We start from the raw sequence: 14,689 nt of genomic DNA, 5'->3' as shown, positions 1-14,689 counted from the left end.
GCGGCAACTGTTGGTTTCTTCTTACTCACGGAAGCCAGAATTCTCAGCGTGTGCTCAGCTTTGCTTTGTTATTTAGTTGGGCACATCCTAACATATGGAAAAATGTGATTTTTAGCCAAGATTCATGCTTGCAGGGCTCCTCTTTCATGTTCCCCTCTCATGACAGTATTGCAGAACTCTCATAACTTTCAATATCTTCGGGGTTTTAAAATCACCTCTGTTCCCTACTTTACCTCCTCTCTGGCCTTCTTCTCGCTACTACCCTAAAAAAAAAAGTCCCAGTGAGACAAATATCCGAGACCCAACTATTAAACCCTCTTCAATACCCCTGCACCTAACCAAGAGACTCCACAGTCTGCTAACCAGTGTTTGATTCACAGACTATACTTTCTAATATTGGGGGTAAATATGAAAGAATTGGTATAAAAGATAGTTGGGGCTTCCCTGGTGGCGCAGTGGTTAAGAATCCGCCTGCCAATGCAGGGGACACTGGTTCAATCCCTGGTCCGGGAAGATCCCACATGCCGTGGAGCAACTAAGCCTGTGCGTCACAACTACTGAGCCCGTGCTCTAGAGCCCGTAAGCCACAACTACCGAAGCCCGCATGCCTAGAGTCCGTGCTCCACAAGAGAGAAGCCACCGCAATGAGAAGCCCGCACACTGCAACAAAGAGTAGCCCCCGCTCGCCAAAACTAGAGAAAGCCTGCACGCAACGAAGACCTTATGCAGCCATAAATAAATAAATAAATAAACAAACAAACAAATAAATAAATAAGGATATTAAAGAAAAAAAGGATAGTTGGGTTTTGGTAGGTGTACATCAAAGTTTTACACTATTGAATCAGCTGGCTAAAGCCTTTTTTCTCTATGTGATCAGCTTGGACCTATAGTGTAGAGAATCCTCTTTGGGGTTCCTTACTAATCCTTTTGTTATCTGCTGTAAAAACAAAGAGAAAGTCAAAGTTAAAACAAAAACTAAACATCTTCCCAGAAGGCCAGGGATGAGAGCTGTAGAGGCTAGAGCCCTTCTGGACTGGTTAGAACCTGCTGCTGCTGCACCCGAGCCCCAGCCTCTAAAAGCAGCACCAGGTGCTGGGAAATCGGGCTGGGGTCTTGGTGACAAACAGGAGCTCCGGATATGTTTTTCCAAATCTAGCCTTACCTCCCTCTAAGCCATTCCCTAACTAATACTACTTTTATTCCTTCCTTTCTCCAAAATATTTATTTACCTCTTACGTATGTTAGGCCCTGTGCAGCTGGCACAAGCTACTAGAACAGATTACAAATCTGTGTTACTGCTCTGCTGAAAATCCTTCAACGGTATTCAAGATTCCTCAAGATTTTGTCTCTGATCATCTTTCTAGCCTCATCTCCCACCTCGTTCTGGGCCCTTGCTTTCTAAGTTTCAGTCATAATGAACTGCTTTCAGGTTTACTATCTGATGCTATTTCCCTAACTCTGTCTGGCTGCCATGACATGGTTCAGATGTCTTATTCTCTGAGAAAGCCTCCTCTGATCACTCAGCACCAGGTTTGGGACAAGGGGAAATTCTGTTGTGGCATGCAACCTCTGTCTTTCTGATTGAACACTTCTCATTCCTTCCTTCCTTCCAGTGTGTGAAAATATATATCTAATAATATCGGCTCACAAAATAACCATGTCCTTTTCCTCGTTTCCTCTAAAGCAGTTTCTGAGAGGGTTGATATACACCCTGTTTTTCAATTCAAGAAAAGGATAAGGTAACCTTGGCTGGTATAAGGGAGACAAAAATCTGGAGAGAGTAAAATAACATTCCAGTTAGTCTTCTGGCTTAATTCTGCTAGTTCTTAAAACAATAAACATGCTGCAGAGACTATCCTAGTGCAGTGGACAGTAGGTGGGCAGGGGATGAGCTCACTATGCCACACGTCCCGCTGAGGGTCTATGATTCATATTTGCTCATCAGTGCTGGACATGGTGTGGCAGGAGCATGCCCCCACTGCCAGCCACAGCACATCACCTTTTCCTTTCCCATGGGTTTTTCCTGGGTGAGAAGAAATAAAGTTTAAGAATTTACCAATCTGAAATTTCACTGTCGAGTTTTTGTTCCAGCTCCCTCAGTCAAGAGACTAATCAACAGCTCTGGCAAACACAGAAGGACATGTCTCTTCAAACAGAGCCTACTGAGTTCTCCTAGTACCATCCCATGAGACCCTAGCCCTCTGCCTTCTTATTTATTCACAGTGCCTTTGTACTTGCCTGGCTCCTCCTCTGACCTTGAGGGCAGAAATGTCTTATTTGGGGCTGTATCCCCAGCAAATAAGAGTATCTACTACACCTGGCACGTAACAGGTACTAGTTAATATACACCTGTTGGCACTTCAAGGGAAAAAAAAATAAACATATATCTCAGGATATACAGTTCACACTACAGTTAGTAAAAACTGTTCCACTGGTAATTTTCAGTTCCCTCTCACCTGATCGGTATCGTTCATCCCTGGCTCCCCCAGATCGACTTCGGTGGTACTTAGAAGGAGCGGAAGTTTGAGCTGCAGACGGAGCAGGCGTCTGGTTTCTATGTTCTTTCTGTACTGCTGAATCAGTTTCTAAAAAGGAAGTTTGTACGATGGTTATCAGATGACAATAATAGCTGATGTTTTCTGAGTACTTTACAGCATTTCCACAACACTTTGAGGTAGGTACTATTACCCCATCTCCAGTAAAGGGTCGGAGAGCTTTATTTAATATACATACGTTAAAAAGATACAAAGGCATCCAGGCTAAAAAAAAATCATCTTGGAGCTGTAATTGTCAACAGGCGATGGGAAATACAAGTAAGTGAAAAGGTCATTCCAGAGACTCCAAGGACTGGTCAAGTGGGAGAATGGCAGGTGGGGTTGGGTGTACATGACCCCCTAATCCTGCATAGTTGTACAAAGCATAGCTTGGGGAGCTTTAGCCTCCCCATGATAAGTTACTCCAAATAAACATCATTAAAACAAAACTAGGGTGGTTATTGTGTAAACACACCTTCAAGTCAAGTCTTACTAGCCCCTCTTCCAACTGGAATCACCATTGAACTTATCCCTTTCTAGTCCCTGATCTGTCCCTATAGTCTGTCCTCCCAACATTTACTGTTTTATCAAGAATATGGGGAAGAGAAAATAAGCAGTAAAATAAGCAGAAGAAAAACACTTTAAGTTCTGATATTTTACTGCCTTTTTTTTCAAATGGTGTTAGCTCCTAAGTCATATTTTTTAAAAATTGTGGTAAGAATATTTAACATGAGATATAATCTTTTAACAAGCTGTTAAGTGTACAATACAGCATTGTAAACTATAGGCATGATGTCATACAGCAGATCTCCAGAACTTATTCATCCTGCATAACTAAAACTTTTTACCCACTGAATAGCAACTCCCCATTTCCCCCACTCCCAAAGCCCTGGCAACCACCATTCTACTCTCTGCTTCTATGAGTTTGACTATTTTAGATTCCTCATATAAGTGGAATCATACAGTATTTGTCCTTCTGTGATTGGCTTAATTCACTCAGTATCATGTCCTCCAGGTTCATCCATGTTGTCGCATATTGCAGGAATTTGCTTCTTCTTTTAAGGAGTATTTTAAGTTTCTTAAATATCATTTAGCTGTGCCCAGAAAGGTACCTTCACATGGCAAATTAAGTGCCCACTATAGGAAGATGTCACCTATCCAGCAAATGCATTGCTCCAGACCACAGCTAAGAATTGGCTTATGAAGCCCAAAAAGAAAAAAGCAGACTGAAAGCACAGTGGTCTGGGGAGTGCAAGCAACAGCCCCACAAACCTCAGCAAAGGCTGACGGAATCACAGTACTACAGGAACGGAGATGTTTAATGACAAAGTCATATCAATTTTAAAAAATGGTTAGCATGCTAGAGAAGCCAGGTGTAGGAGCTCTAGTCCACAGTCCCAGCTGAGCCCAGCCTTCCACGTGCCTCTGCCAAAACAGCAGACATGTCATTGAAGCCATCTTGGACCTTTCAGACCAGGTGAAAAGCACTTAGTGACTGACCCCAGTTGACACCATGTGGAGCATAAGAATCACCCCACTGAGCCCTGCCCAACTTCCTGACCCATGAAGTCAGAAGATGTAATAAAAAAAGGTTTCCTTTTTTAAAAAAAGATTATTTTTTATATACTGTTTTTAAGAAGGCAAGGAATAGTATATTTTAGGGTGCTCCCTATTAAAGTGCTTTTATGGATCTAGAAATGTTTATTTTTGATGGTTCCTAGTAGCTGAGATTTTTATTATAAAGTATCTGAGCAGAACAATTTCAACACTGAGACTTTTAAGTGTAATGTCTGGGGTTATAAATGGAAGTTTTTAACCAACCTAAATCCTCTTGATAAGCCATTTCTCAGAAGACCTGTACTGATTCTTGATATATTCATACCTTGTTTCATTTGTTAAGTCTTATTTCTCTAGAACAGGGGTCAACAAACTATATAGCCCATGCCTGTTTTTATAAACAGTTTTATCAGAACACAGCCACATGCATCTGTTAGCCTATGGCTGCTTTCACTCTGTAAAGGCAGAGTTGAGTAGTTGTGACAGAGACTGTATGGTCCTCAAAGTCTAAAATATTTACTGTCTGGCCCTTTAAAGAAAAAGCTTTCCAGGACCTGGTCTATAATAATAAAAGCTAGAGAGATAGCTTCAAGATGGGGGAGGAGGGCTTCCCTGGTGGCGCAGTGGTTGAGAATCTGCCTGCCAATGCAGGGGACACGGGTTCGAGCCCTGGTCTGGGAAGATCCCACATGCCGCAGACCAACTGGTCCCGTGAGCCACAACTACTGAGCCTGCGCGTCTGGAGCCTGTGCTCCACAACAAGAGAGGCCGCGATAGTGAGAGGCCCGCGTACTGCGATGAAGAGTGGCCCCCGCTTGCTGCAACTAGAGAAAGCCCTCGCACAGAAACGAAGACCCAACACAGACAAAAATAAATAAATAAATAAATAAATAAATAAAAAAAAAGATGGGGGAGGAGTAAGACGTGGAGATCACCTTCCTCCCCACAAATACATCAAAAATACATCTACATGAGGAACAGCTCCTACAGAACACCTACTGAACACTGGCAGAAGACCTCAGACTTCCCAAAAGGCAAGAAACTCCCCACATACCTGGGTAGGGCAAAAGAAAAAAGAAAAAACAGAGACAAAGAATAGGGATGGGACCTGCACCTCTGGGAGGGAGCTGTGAAGGAGGAAAAGTTTCCACACACTAGGAAGCCCCTTCACTGGCGGAGACAGGGGGTGGGCGGGAGGGAAGCTTTGGAGCCACAGAGGAGAGTGCAGCAACAGGGGTGCAGAGGGCAAAGCGGAGAGATTCCTGCATAGAGGATCAGTGCCGACCAGCACTCACCAGCCTGAGAGGCTTGTCTGCTCACCCGCTGGGGCGGGTGGGGACTGGGAGCTGAGGCTCCAGCTTCTTCAGAGGTCAGATCCCAGGGAGAGGACTGGGGTTAGCAGCGTGAACACAGCCTGAGGGGGCTTTTTCCCGGAGGGAGTCCGGGAAAAAGTCTGGACCTGCCTAAGAGGCAAGAGACCATGCTTTTGGGGTGCGTGAGGAGAGGGGATTCAGAGCACCGCCTAAATGAGCTCCAGAGACGGGCGTGAGCTGTGGCTACCAGTGCGGACACCAGAGACTGGCATGAAACGCTAAGACTGCTGCTGCAGCCACCAAGAAGCCTGTGTGCAAGCACAGGTCACTCTCCACACCTCCTCTTCCGGAGCCTGCGCAGCCGCCACTGCCAGGGTCCCGTGATCCAGGGACAACTTCCCCGGGAGAACGCACGGCACGCCTCAGGCTGTTGCAACGTCACTCTGGCCTCCGCCGACGAAGGCTCGCCCCACATTCCGTACCCCTCCCTCCCCTGGCCTGAGTGAGCCAGAGCCCCCTAATCAGCTGCTACTTTAACCCCATCCTGTCTGGGCGAAGAGTAGACGCCCTCAGGTGACCTACACGCAGAGGCAGGGCCAAAACCAAAGGTGAACCCCAGGAGCTGTGCGAACAAAGAAGAGAAAGGGAAATCTCTCCCAGCAGCCTCAGGAGCAGCGGATTAAATCTCCACAATCAACCTGATGTACCCAGCATCTGTGGAATACCTGAATAGACAACGAATCATCCCAAAATTGAGGGGGTGGATTTTGGGAACAACTGTAGACTTGGGGTTTGCTTTCTGCATCTAACTTGTTTCTGGTTTTATGTTTATCTTAGTTTAGTATTTAGAGCTTACTATCATTGGTAGATTTGTTTATTGATTTGGTTGCTCTCTTCCTTTTTTTTCTTTAATATATATATTTTTCCTTTTTCTCCTTTTGTGAGTGTGTATGTATATGCTACTTTCTGTGATTTTGCCTGTATAGCTTTGCCTTTACCATTTGTCCTAGGGTTCTGCCTGTCCGTTTTTTTTGTTTGTTTGTTTTTTTACTATAGTTTTTAGCACTTATTATCATTGGTGGATTTGTTTTTTCATTTGGTTGCTCTCTTCTTTCTTTTTTTTTAATTACTTTTTTATTTTTAATAATATATTTTTTATTTTAATAACTTTATTTTATTCTTTCTTCCTTCCCTTCCTTCCTTCATTCCTCCCACCCTCCCTCCCTTTTCTTCTGAGCTGTGTGGACGCCAGGCTCTTGGTGCTCCAGCCAGGCGTCAGGCCTGTGCCTTTGAGGTAGGAGAGCCGAATTCAGGACACTGGTCCACCAGAGACCTCCCAGCCCCACGCAATATCAAATGGCGAAAGCTCTCTCAGAGATCTCCATCTCAATGCAAAGACCCAGCTCCACTCAACGACCAGCAAGCTACAGTGCTGGACACCCTATGCCAAACAACTAGCAAGACAGGAACACAACCCCACTCATTAGCAGAGTGGCTGCCTAAAATCATAATAAGTTCACAGACACCCCAAAACACACCACCGGACGTGGTCCTGCCTACCAGAAAGACAAGATCCAGCCTCATCCACCAGAACACAGGCACTAGTCCCCTCCACCAGGAAGCCTACACAACCCACTGAACCGACCTTACCCACTGGGGGCAGACACCAAAAACAATGGGAACTATGAACCTGCAGCCTGCAAAAAGGAGACCTCAAACACAGTAAGTTAAGCAAAATGAGAAGACAAAGGAACACACAGCAGATGAAGGAGCAAGGTAAAAACCCACCAGACCAAACAAATGAAGAGGAAATAGGCAGTCTACCTGAAAAAGAATTCAGTGTAATGATAGTAAAGATGATTCCAAATTTTGGAAATAGAATGGAGAAAATACAAGAAACGTTTAACAAGGACCTAGAAGAACTAAAGAGCAAACAAACAATGATGAACAACACAATAAATGAAATTAAAAATTCTCTAGAAGGAATCAATAGCAGAATAACTGAGGCAGAAGAACGGATAAGTGACCTGGAAGATAAAACAGTGGAAATAACTACCACAGAGCAGAATAAAGAAAAAAGAAAGAAAAGAATTGAGGACAGTCTCAGAGACCTCTGGGACAACATTAAATGCACCAACATTTGAATTATAGGTGTCCCAGAAGAAGAAGAGAAAAAAAAAGGGACAGAGAAAATATTTGAAGAGATTATAGTTGAAAACATCCCTAATATGGGAAAGGAGACAGTCAATCAAGTCCAGGAAGCACAGAGAGTCCCATACAGGATAAATCCAGGGAGAAACACGCCAAGACACATATTAATCAAACTACCAAAAGTTAAACACAAAGAAAAAATATAAAAAGCAGAAAGGGAAAAACAACAAGTAACACATAAGGGAATCCCCATAAGGTTAACAGCTGATCCTTCAGCAGAAACTGCAAGACAGAAGGGAGTAGCTGGACATATTTAAAGTGATGAAAGAGAAAAACCTACAATCAAGATTACTTTACCCAGCAAAGATCTCATTCAGATTTGATGGAGAAATTAAAACCTTTACAGACAAGCAAAAGCTAAGAGAATTCAGCACCACCAAACCAGCTTTACAACAAATGCTAAAGGAACTTCTCTAGGCAGGAAACACAAGAGAAGGAAAACACCTACGATAACAAACCCAAAACAATTAAGAAAATGGTAATAGGAACATACATATCAATAATTACCTCAAATGTAAATGGATTAAATGCTCCAACCAAAAGACACAGACTGGCTGAATGGATACAAAAACAAGACCCGTATATATGTTGTCTACAGGAGACCCACTTCAGACCTAGGGACACATACAGACTGAAAGTGAGGGGATGGAACAAGATATTCCATGCAAACGGAAATCAAAAGAAAGCTGGATAGCAATTCTCATATCAGACAAAATAGACTTTAAAACAAAGACTATTACAAGAGACAAAGAAGGACACTACATAATGATCAAGGGATCAATCCAAGAAGAAGATATAACAATTGTAAATATTTATGCACCCAACATAGGAGCACCTCAGTACATAAGGCAAATACTAACAGCCATAAAAGGGGAAATCGACAGTAACACAATCATAGCAGGGGACTTTAACACCCCACTTTCACCAATGGACAGATCATCCAAAATGAAAATAAATAAGGAAACACAAGCTTTAAATGATACATTAAACAAGATGGACTTAGTTGATATTTATAGGACATTCCATCCAAAAACAACAGAGTACACTTTCTTCTCAAGTGCTCATGGAACATTTTCCAGGATAGATCATATCTTGGGTCACAAATCAAGCCTTGGTAAATTTAAGAAAATGGAAATCGTATAAAGTATCTTTTCTGACCACAATGCTATGAGACTAGATGTCAATTACAGGAAAACATCTGTGAAAAATAGAAACACATGGAGGCTAAACAATACACTACTAAATAACCAAGAGATCACTGAAGAAATCAAAGAGGAAATTTAAAAATACCTAGAAACAAGTGACAATGAAAACACAATGACCCAAAACCTACTGGATGCAGCAAAAGCAGTTCTAAGAGGGACGTTTATAGCAATACAATCCTACCTCAAGAAACAAGAAAAATCTCAAATAAACAACCTAATCTTACACCTGAAGCAATTAGAGAAAGAGGAACAAAAAAACCCCAACGTTAGCAGAAGGAAGGAAATCATAAAGATCAGATCAGAAATAAATGAAAAAGAAATGAAGGACACAATAGCAAAGATCAATTAAACTAAAAGCTGGTTCTTTGAGAAGATAAACAAAATTGATAAACCACTAGCCAGACACATCAAGAAAAAAAGGGAGACGACTCAAATCAATAGAATTAGAAATGAAAAAGGAGAAGCAACCACTGACACTGCATAAATACAAAGGATCATGAGAGATTACTACAGACAATTACATGCCAATAAAACGGACAACCTGGAAGAAATGGACAAATTCTTAGAAAAGCACAACCTCCTGAGACTGAACCAGGAAGAAACAGAAAATATAAACAAAGCAACCACAAGCACTGAAATTGACACTGTGATTAAAAATCTTCCAACAAACAAAAGTCCAGGATCAGATGGATTCACAGGCGAATTCTATCAAACATTTAGAGAAGAGCTAACACCTATCCTTCTCAAACTCTTCCAAAATATAGCAGAGGAAGAAACACTCCCAAACTCATTTTACGAGGCCACCATCACCATGATACCAAACCCAGACAAAAATGTCACAAAAAAAGAAAACTACAGGCCAATAGCACTGACAAACATAGATGCAAAAATCCTCAACAAAATACTAGCAAACAGAATCCAACAGCACATTAAAAGGATCATACACCATGATCATGTGGGGTTTATCCCAGGAATGCAAGGATTCTTCAATATATGCAAATTAATCAATGTGATAAACCATATTAACAAATTGAAGGAGAAAAACCATATGATCATCTCAATAGATGCAGAAAAAGCTTTCGACAAAATTCAACACCCATTTATGATAAAAAACTCTCCAGAAAGCAGGCACAAAGGGAACTGACCTCAACATAATAAAGGCCATATATGACAAAACCACAGCCAACATCGTTCTCAATGGTGAAAAACAGAAAGCATTTCCTCTAAGATGAGGAACAAGACAAGGTTGTCCACTCTCACCACTATTATTCAACACAGTTTTGGAAGTTTTAGCCACAGCAATCAGAGAAGAAAAAGAAATAAAAGGAATCCAAATCGGAAAAGAAGAAGTAAAACTTTCACTGTTTGCAGATGACATGATACTATACATAGAGAATCCTAAAGATGCCACCAGAAAACTACTAGAGCTAATCAGTGAATTTGGTAAAGTAGCAGGATACAAAATTAATGCACAGAAATCTCTCACATTCCTATACGCTAACAACAAAAAATCTGAAAGAGAAATTAAGGAAACACTCCCATTTACCATTGCAACAAAAAGAATAAAATACCTAGGAATAAATCTACCTAAGGAGACAAAAGACCTGTATGGAGAAAACTATAAGACACTGATGAAAGAAATTAAAGATGATACAAACAGATGGAGAGATATACCATGTACTTGGATTGGAAGAATCAACATTTTGAAAATGACTCTACTACCCAAAGCAATCTACAGATTCAATGCAATCCCTATCAAACTACCAATGGCATTTTCCACAGAACTAGAACAAAAAATTTCACAATTTGTATGGAAACACAAAAGACCCCGAATAGCCAAAGCAATCTTGAGAAAGAAAAATGGAGCTGGAGGAATCAGGCTCCTGGACTTCAGACTATACTACAAAGCTACAGTAATCAAGCCAGCATGGTACTGGCACAAAAACAGAAATTTAGATCAATGAAACAGGATAGAAAGCCCAGAGATAAACCCACGCACATATGGTCACCTTAATTTTTGATAAAGGAGGCAAGAATATAGAGCGGAGAAAAGACAGCCTCTTCAATAAGTGGTGCTGGGAAAACTGGACAGCTACATGTAAAACAATGAAATTAGAACACTCCCTAACACCATACACAAAGATAAACTCAAAATGGATAAAAGACCTAAATGTAAGACCGGACACTGTAAAACTCTTAGAGGAAAACATAGGCAGAACACTCTATGACATAAATCACAGCAAGATCCTTTTTGACCCAGCTCCTAGAGAAATGGAAATAAAAACAAAAATAAACAAATGGGACCTAATGAAACTTAAAAGCTTTTGCACAGTAAAGGAAACCATAAACAAGATGAATAGACAACCCTCAGAATGGGAGAAATATTTGCAAATGAAGCAACTGACAAAGGATTAATCTCCAAAATTTACAAGCAGTTCATGCAGCTCAATATCAAAAAAACAAACAACCCAATCCAAAAATGGGCAGAAGACCTAAATAGACATTTCTCCAAAGAAGATATACAGATTGCCAACAAACACATGAAAGGATGCTCAACATCACTAATCATTAGAGAAATGCAAATCAAAACTACAATGAGGTATCATCTCACACCAGTCAGAATGGCCATCATCAAAAAATCTACAAACAATAAATGCTGGAGAGGGTGTGGAGGAAAGGGAACCCTCTTGCACTGTGGGTGGGAATGTAAATTGATATAGCCACTATGGAGAACAGTATGGAGGTTCCTTAAAAAACTAAAATCAGAACTACCATATGACCCAGCAGTCCCATTACTGGGCATATACCCTGAGAAAACCATAATTCAAAAAGAGTCATGTACAACAATGTTCACTGCAGCTCTATTTACAACAGCCAGGACATGGAAGCAACCTAAGTGTCCGTCGATAGGTGAATGGGTAAAGCATATGTGGTACATATATACAATGCAATATTACTCAGCTTCAAAAAGAAACGAAATTGAGTTACTGGTAGTGAGGTAGATGGACCTAGAGACTGTCATACAGAGTGAAGTAAGTCAGAAAAAGAAAAACAAATACAGTATGGTAACACATATTTATGGAATCTAAAAAAAAAATGGTTCTGAAGAACCTAGGGGCAGGACAGGAATAAAGACGCAGACGTAGAGAATGGACTTGAGGACACGGGGAAGGGGAAGCTGGGACAAAGTGAGAGAGTGGCATGGACATATATACACTACCAAATGTAAAATAGATAGCTAGTGGGAAGCAGCCACATAGCACTGGGAGATCAGGTTGGTGCTTTGTGACCACCTAGAGGGGTGGGATAGGGAGGGTGGGAGGGAGACACAAGAGGGAGGAGATATGGGGATATATGTTTAGGTATAGCTGATTCACTTTGTTATACAGCAGAAACTAACACACCATTGTAAAGCAATTATACTCCAAAAAAGATGTTAAAAAAAAATAATAAAACCTAACATTTAAGTGTTTGCTTTGTGCGAGGCACTGTGAATTTAGAAGTTCGCACATTTTATCTTATTTATTCCTCACAACAACCCTACAAAGCCAGACTATCACTATCAACTTTTTACAGAAAAGAAAAGAGAGACAGGGATTAGGGTTACAGAGCCAGGGGATGGCAGAGCCAGGGGATGGCAGAGGCAAGATTCAAATCAGGTCTAACTCCACAGGTTCTCAACCTGAAAAGGTTATGAAAATTCTCCCAAGGCTCTTAAGAGGAAAGCAATCAGAATTAATAATCTAGCTTAGGAGCATCTAAATGCTTCAGGATTTACAGTCAGGAGCTAATTTTTTTTTTTTTTTTAAATCATCTCCCTTCATGTGAAGGATACTGCAAAAAGCCCCTCCAAATAAAGTTTTCAGCCATTCACTAGAGAAATTATTTAAAACATATTTCAATTAACTTTAAATAGAGAACAAAAAATAGAAAGGGGCTATTTTTATTTGTATGGTCAGATGATACATACAGGAAGGAAATCAGATTAGCACACATGAGCTACTTTGCCTGTAAACATGCACAGAGAAATGGTTTGACTTAAACAGATAAAGCACCATTTTAAAACACTAGCTTTGTATTACTTTTTGGAGGGTTATAGTGAAAATAAAACTGAATTACCTGTCACTAATTTCTTTTTTTTTAATTAAGTAAGCAGATTTGCTAGGATGAACCAAACTACCCTGCTAAGAAACATGGCGCTTTCAAATTAGATAGCTAATAATCCAAAGGATAAAAAGAAGGAACATGGATTCTCATTTCACAAAGGATGGAAACAAAAGGCTGATGTATTTTTTCTGATTCCTCCCTCACTCTGCTTTTATTTTGTATTTTTCAATGTAATTAATTAGGAAAAAGAAGATAATGTGGACTAAGTAAAAAATTTTACCAAGAAATGATCAGGAGGTGATAGGGGAACTGGGAGTTGATAAATTTGAGGAAGAATTAGAAAGAATGAACATTTCCACTCAGGATTATCTAGAGGTTATCAAAGAACAAACCACAAGGAAATATAACATAAATACAGACATCTGATGAGAACTGAGAGTCAGATGACACTTAGCCAAGAGATCTACTGAACTGGTACCGAAAAAAAAAAAAAAAAAGCCTCACAACACGCTATTCACCAAGCAACATTAGTATGATGCTCTGCAAAGTTTTTCTCGGTCCCCTCGGGTATTTAGTCATCCAAGCAGACCAGGTCTCTTTGGGTCTAAAATCATGACAGACATTTCAAGGTAGCTTGCCAGAAATGAAACCAAAAGGTCAACTTGCAGTTTCAGTAAGTGGCTGACAAGTTTGTTCAGTGAGCATTCCTCGGGTGCCCAAAGCACAATGCCACAAAAACATGGATTTCTGACAGAACAAGCCTGGTTCAAATGTTTAATACACTTGCTTTAGGTTCAAGAGAGGTGACATAAAAGAAACAAAAAAAGAATAAAATGAATTCCTAGGAACTGAATCCTAGGAATATACTTTAAGTATAATAGGGAAGGGCTTCCCTGGTGGCACAGTGGTTAAGAATCCGCCTGCCAATGCAAGGAACATGGTTCAAGCCCTGGTCCGGGAAGATCCCACATGCTGCGGAGCAACTAAGCCCATGCGCCACAACTACTGAGCCCACGCGCCTCAACTACTGAAGCCCGCGCACCCTGGAGCCCATGCTCTGCAACAAGGGACGCCACCATAATGAGAAGCATGCACACAGCAACGAGAGTAGCCCGTGCTCACTGCAACTAGAGAAAGCCCACATGCAGCAATGAAGACCCAAAGCAGCCAAAAATAAATAAATAAAGAGGGCACTTCCCTGGTGGCACAGTGATTAAGAACCCATCTGCCAACGCAGGGGACACAGGTTCGAGCAGTGGTCCGGGAAGATCCCACATGCCGCGGAGCAACTAAGCCCGTGCGCCACAACTACTGAGCCTGCGCTCTATAGCCCGTGAGCCACAACTACTGAGCCCGCGTGCCACAACTACTGAAGCCCACGTGCCTAGAACCCGTGATCTGCAACAAGAGAAGCCACCGCAATGAGAAGCCCGCACACCACAACTAAGAGCAGCCCCCGCTCGCCACAACTAGAGAAAGCCACGCACAGTAATGAAAAACCAAAGCAGCCAAAAATAAATAAATAAATAAATAAATAAATAAATTTTAGGAAGGAAGAAAGGAAGAAAGAAAGAATAACAGGGAAGCTTAATGATGAAATTCTGTAGCTAATCTGTTTGATTGTTAATAATCACTCTCCAATTTTACTTTATAAATTTTTATTTCCATGTATTGGAGTTTTATTTTTTAAAACATAAGACTTACAGATATATTTTATATGTGCGCTGAAAAAAATGGAAAGCAAATACAGTAAACTGTTAAT

The 14,689-nt window shown here is 41.1% G+C and overlaps 1 protein-coding gene across 2 annotated transcripts in view; it reads right to left on the bottom strand.

Moving 5' to 3' along the window:
* The window catches only part of DIP2B (disco interacting protein 2 homolog B), a 235,055-nt gene that overhangs the window by 90,186 nt on the left and 130,180 nt on the right, over positions 1-14,689 (bottom strand). For both annotated transcript variants that reach the window (XM_059935884.1, XM_059935885.1), the window contains exon 3: positions 2,457-2,585. In XM_059935884.1, coding sequence (XP_059791867.1) covers positions 2,457-2,585 — 129 coding nt within the window. The remainder of the gene's footprint in view (positions 1-2,456; positions 2,586-14,689) is intronic.

The sequence above is a fragment of the Balaenoptera ricei genome, chromosome 10 (assembly GCF_028023285.1).
Source record: "Balaenoptera ricei isolate mBalRic1 chromosome 10, mBalRic1.hap2, whole genome shotgun sequence".
Classification (NCBI taxonomy): domain Eukaryota; kingdom Metazoa; phylum Chordata; class Mammalia; order Artiodactyla; family Balaenopteridae; genus Balaenoptera; species Balaenoptera ricei.
This window is presented reverse-complemented; position numbering and strand designations above follow the sequence as displayed.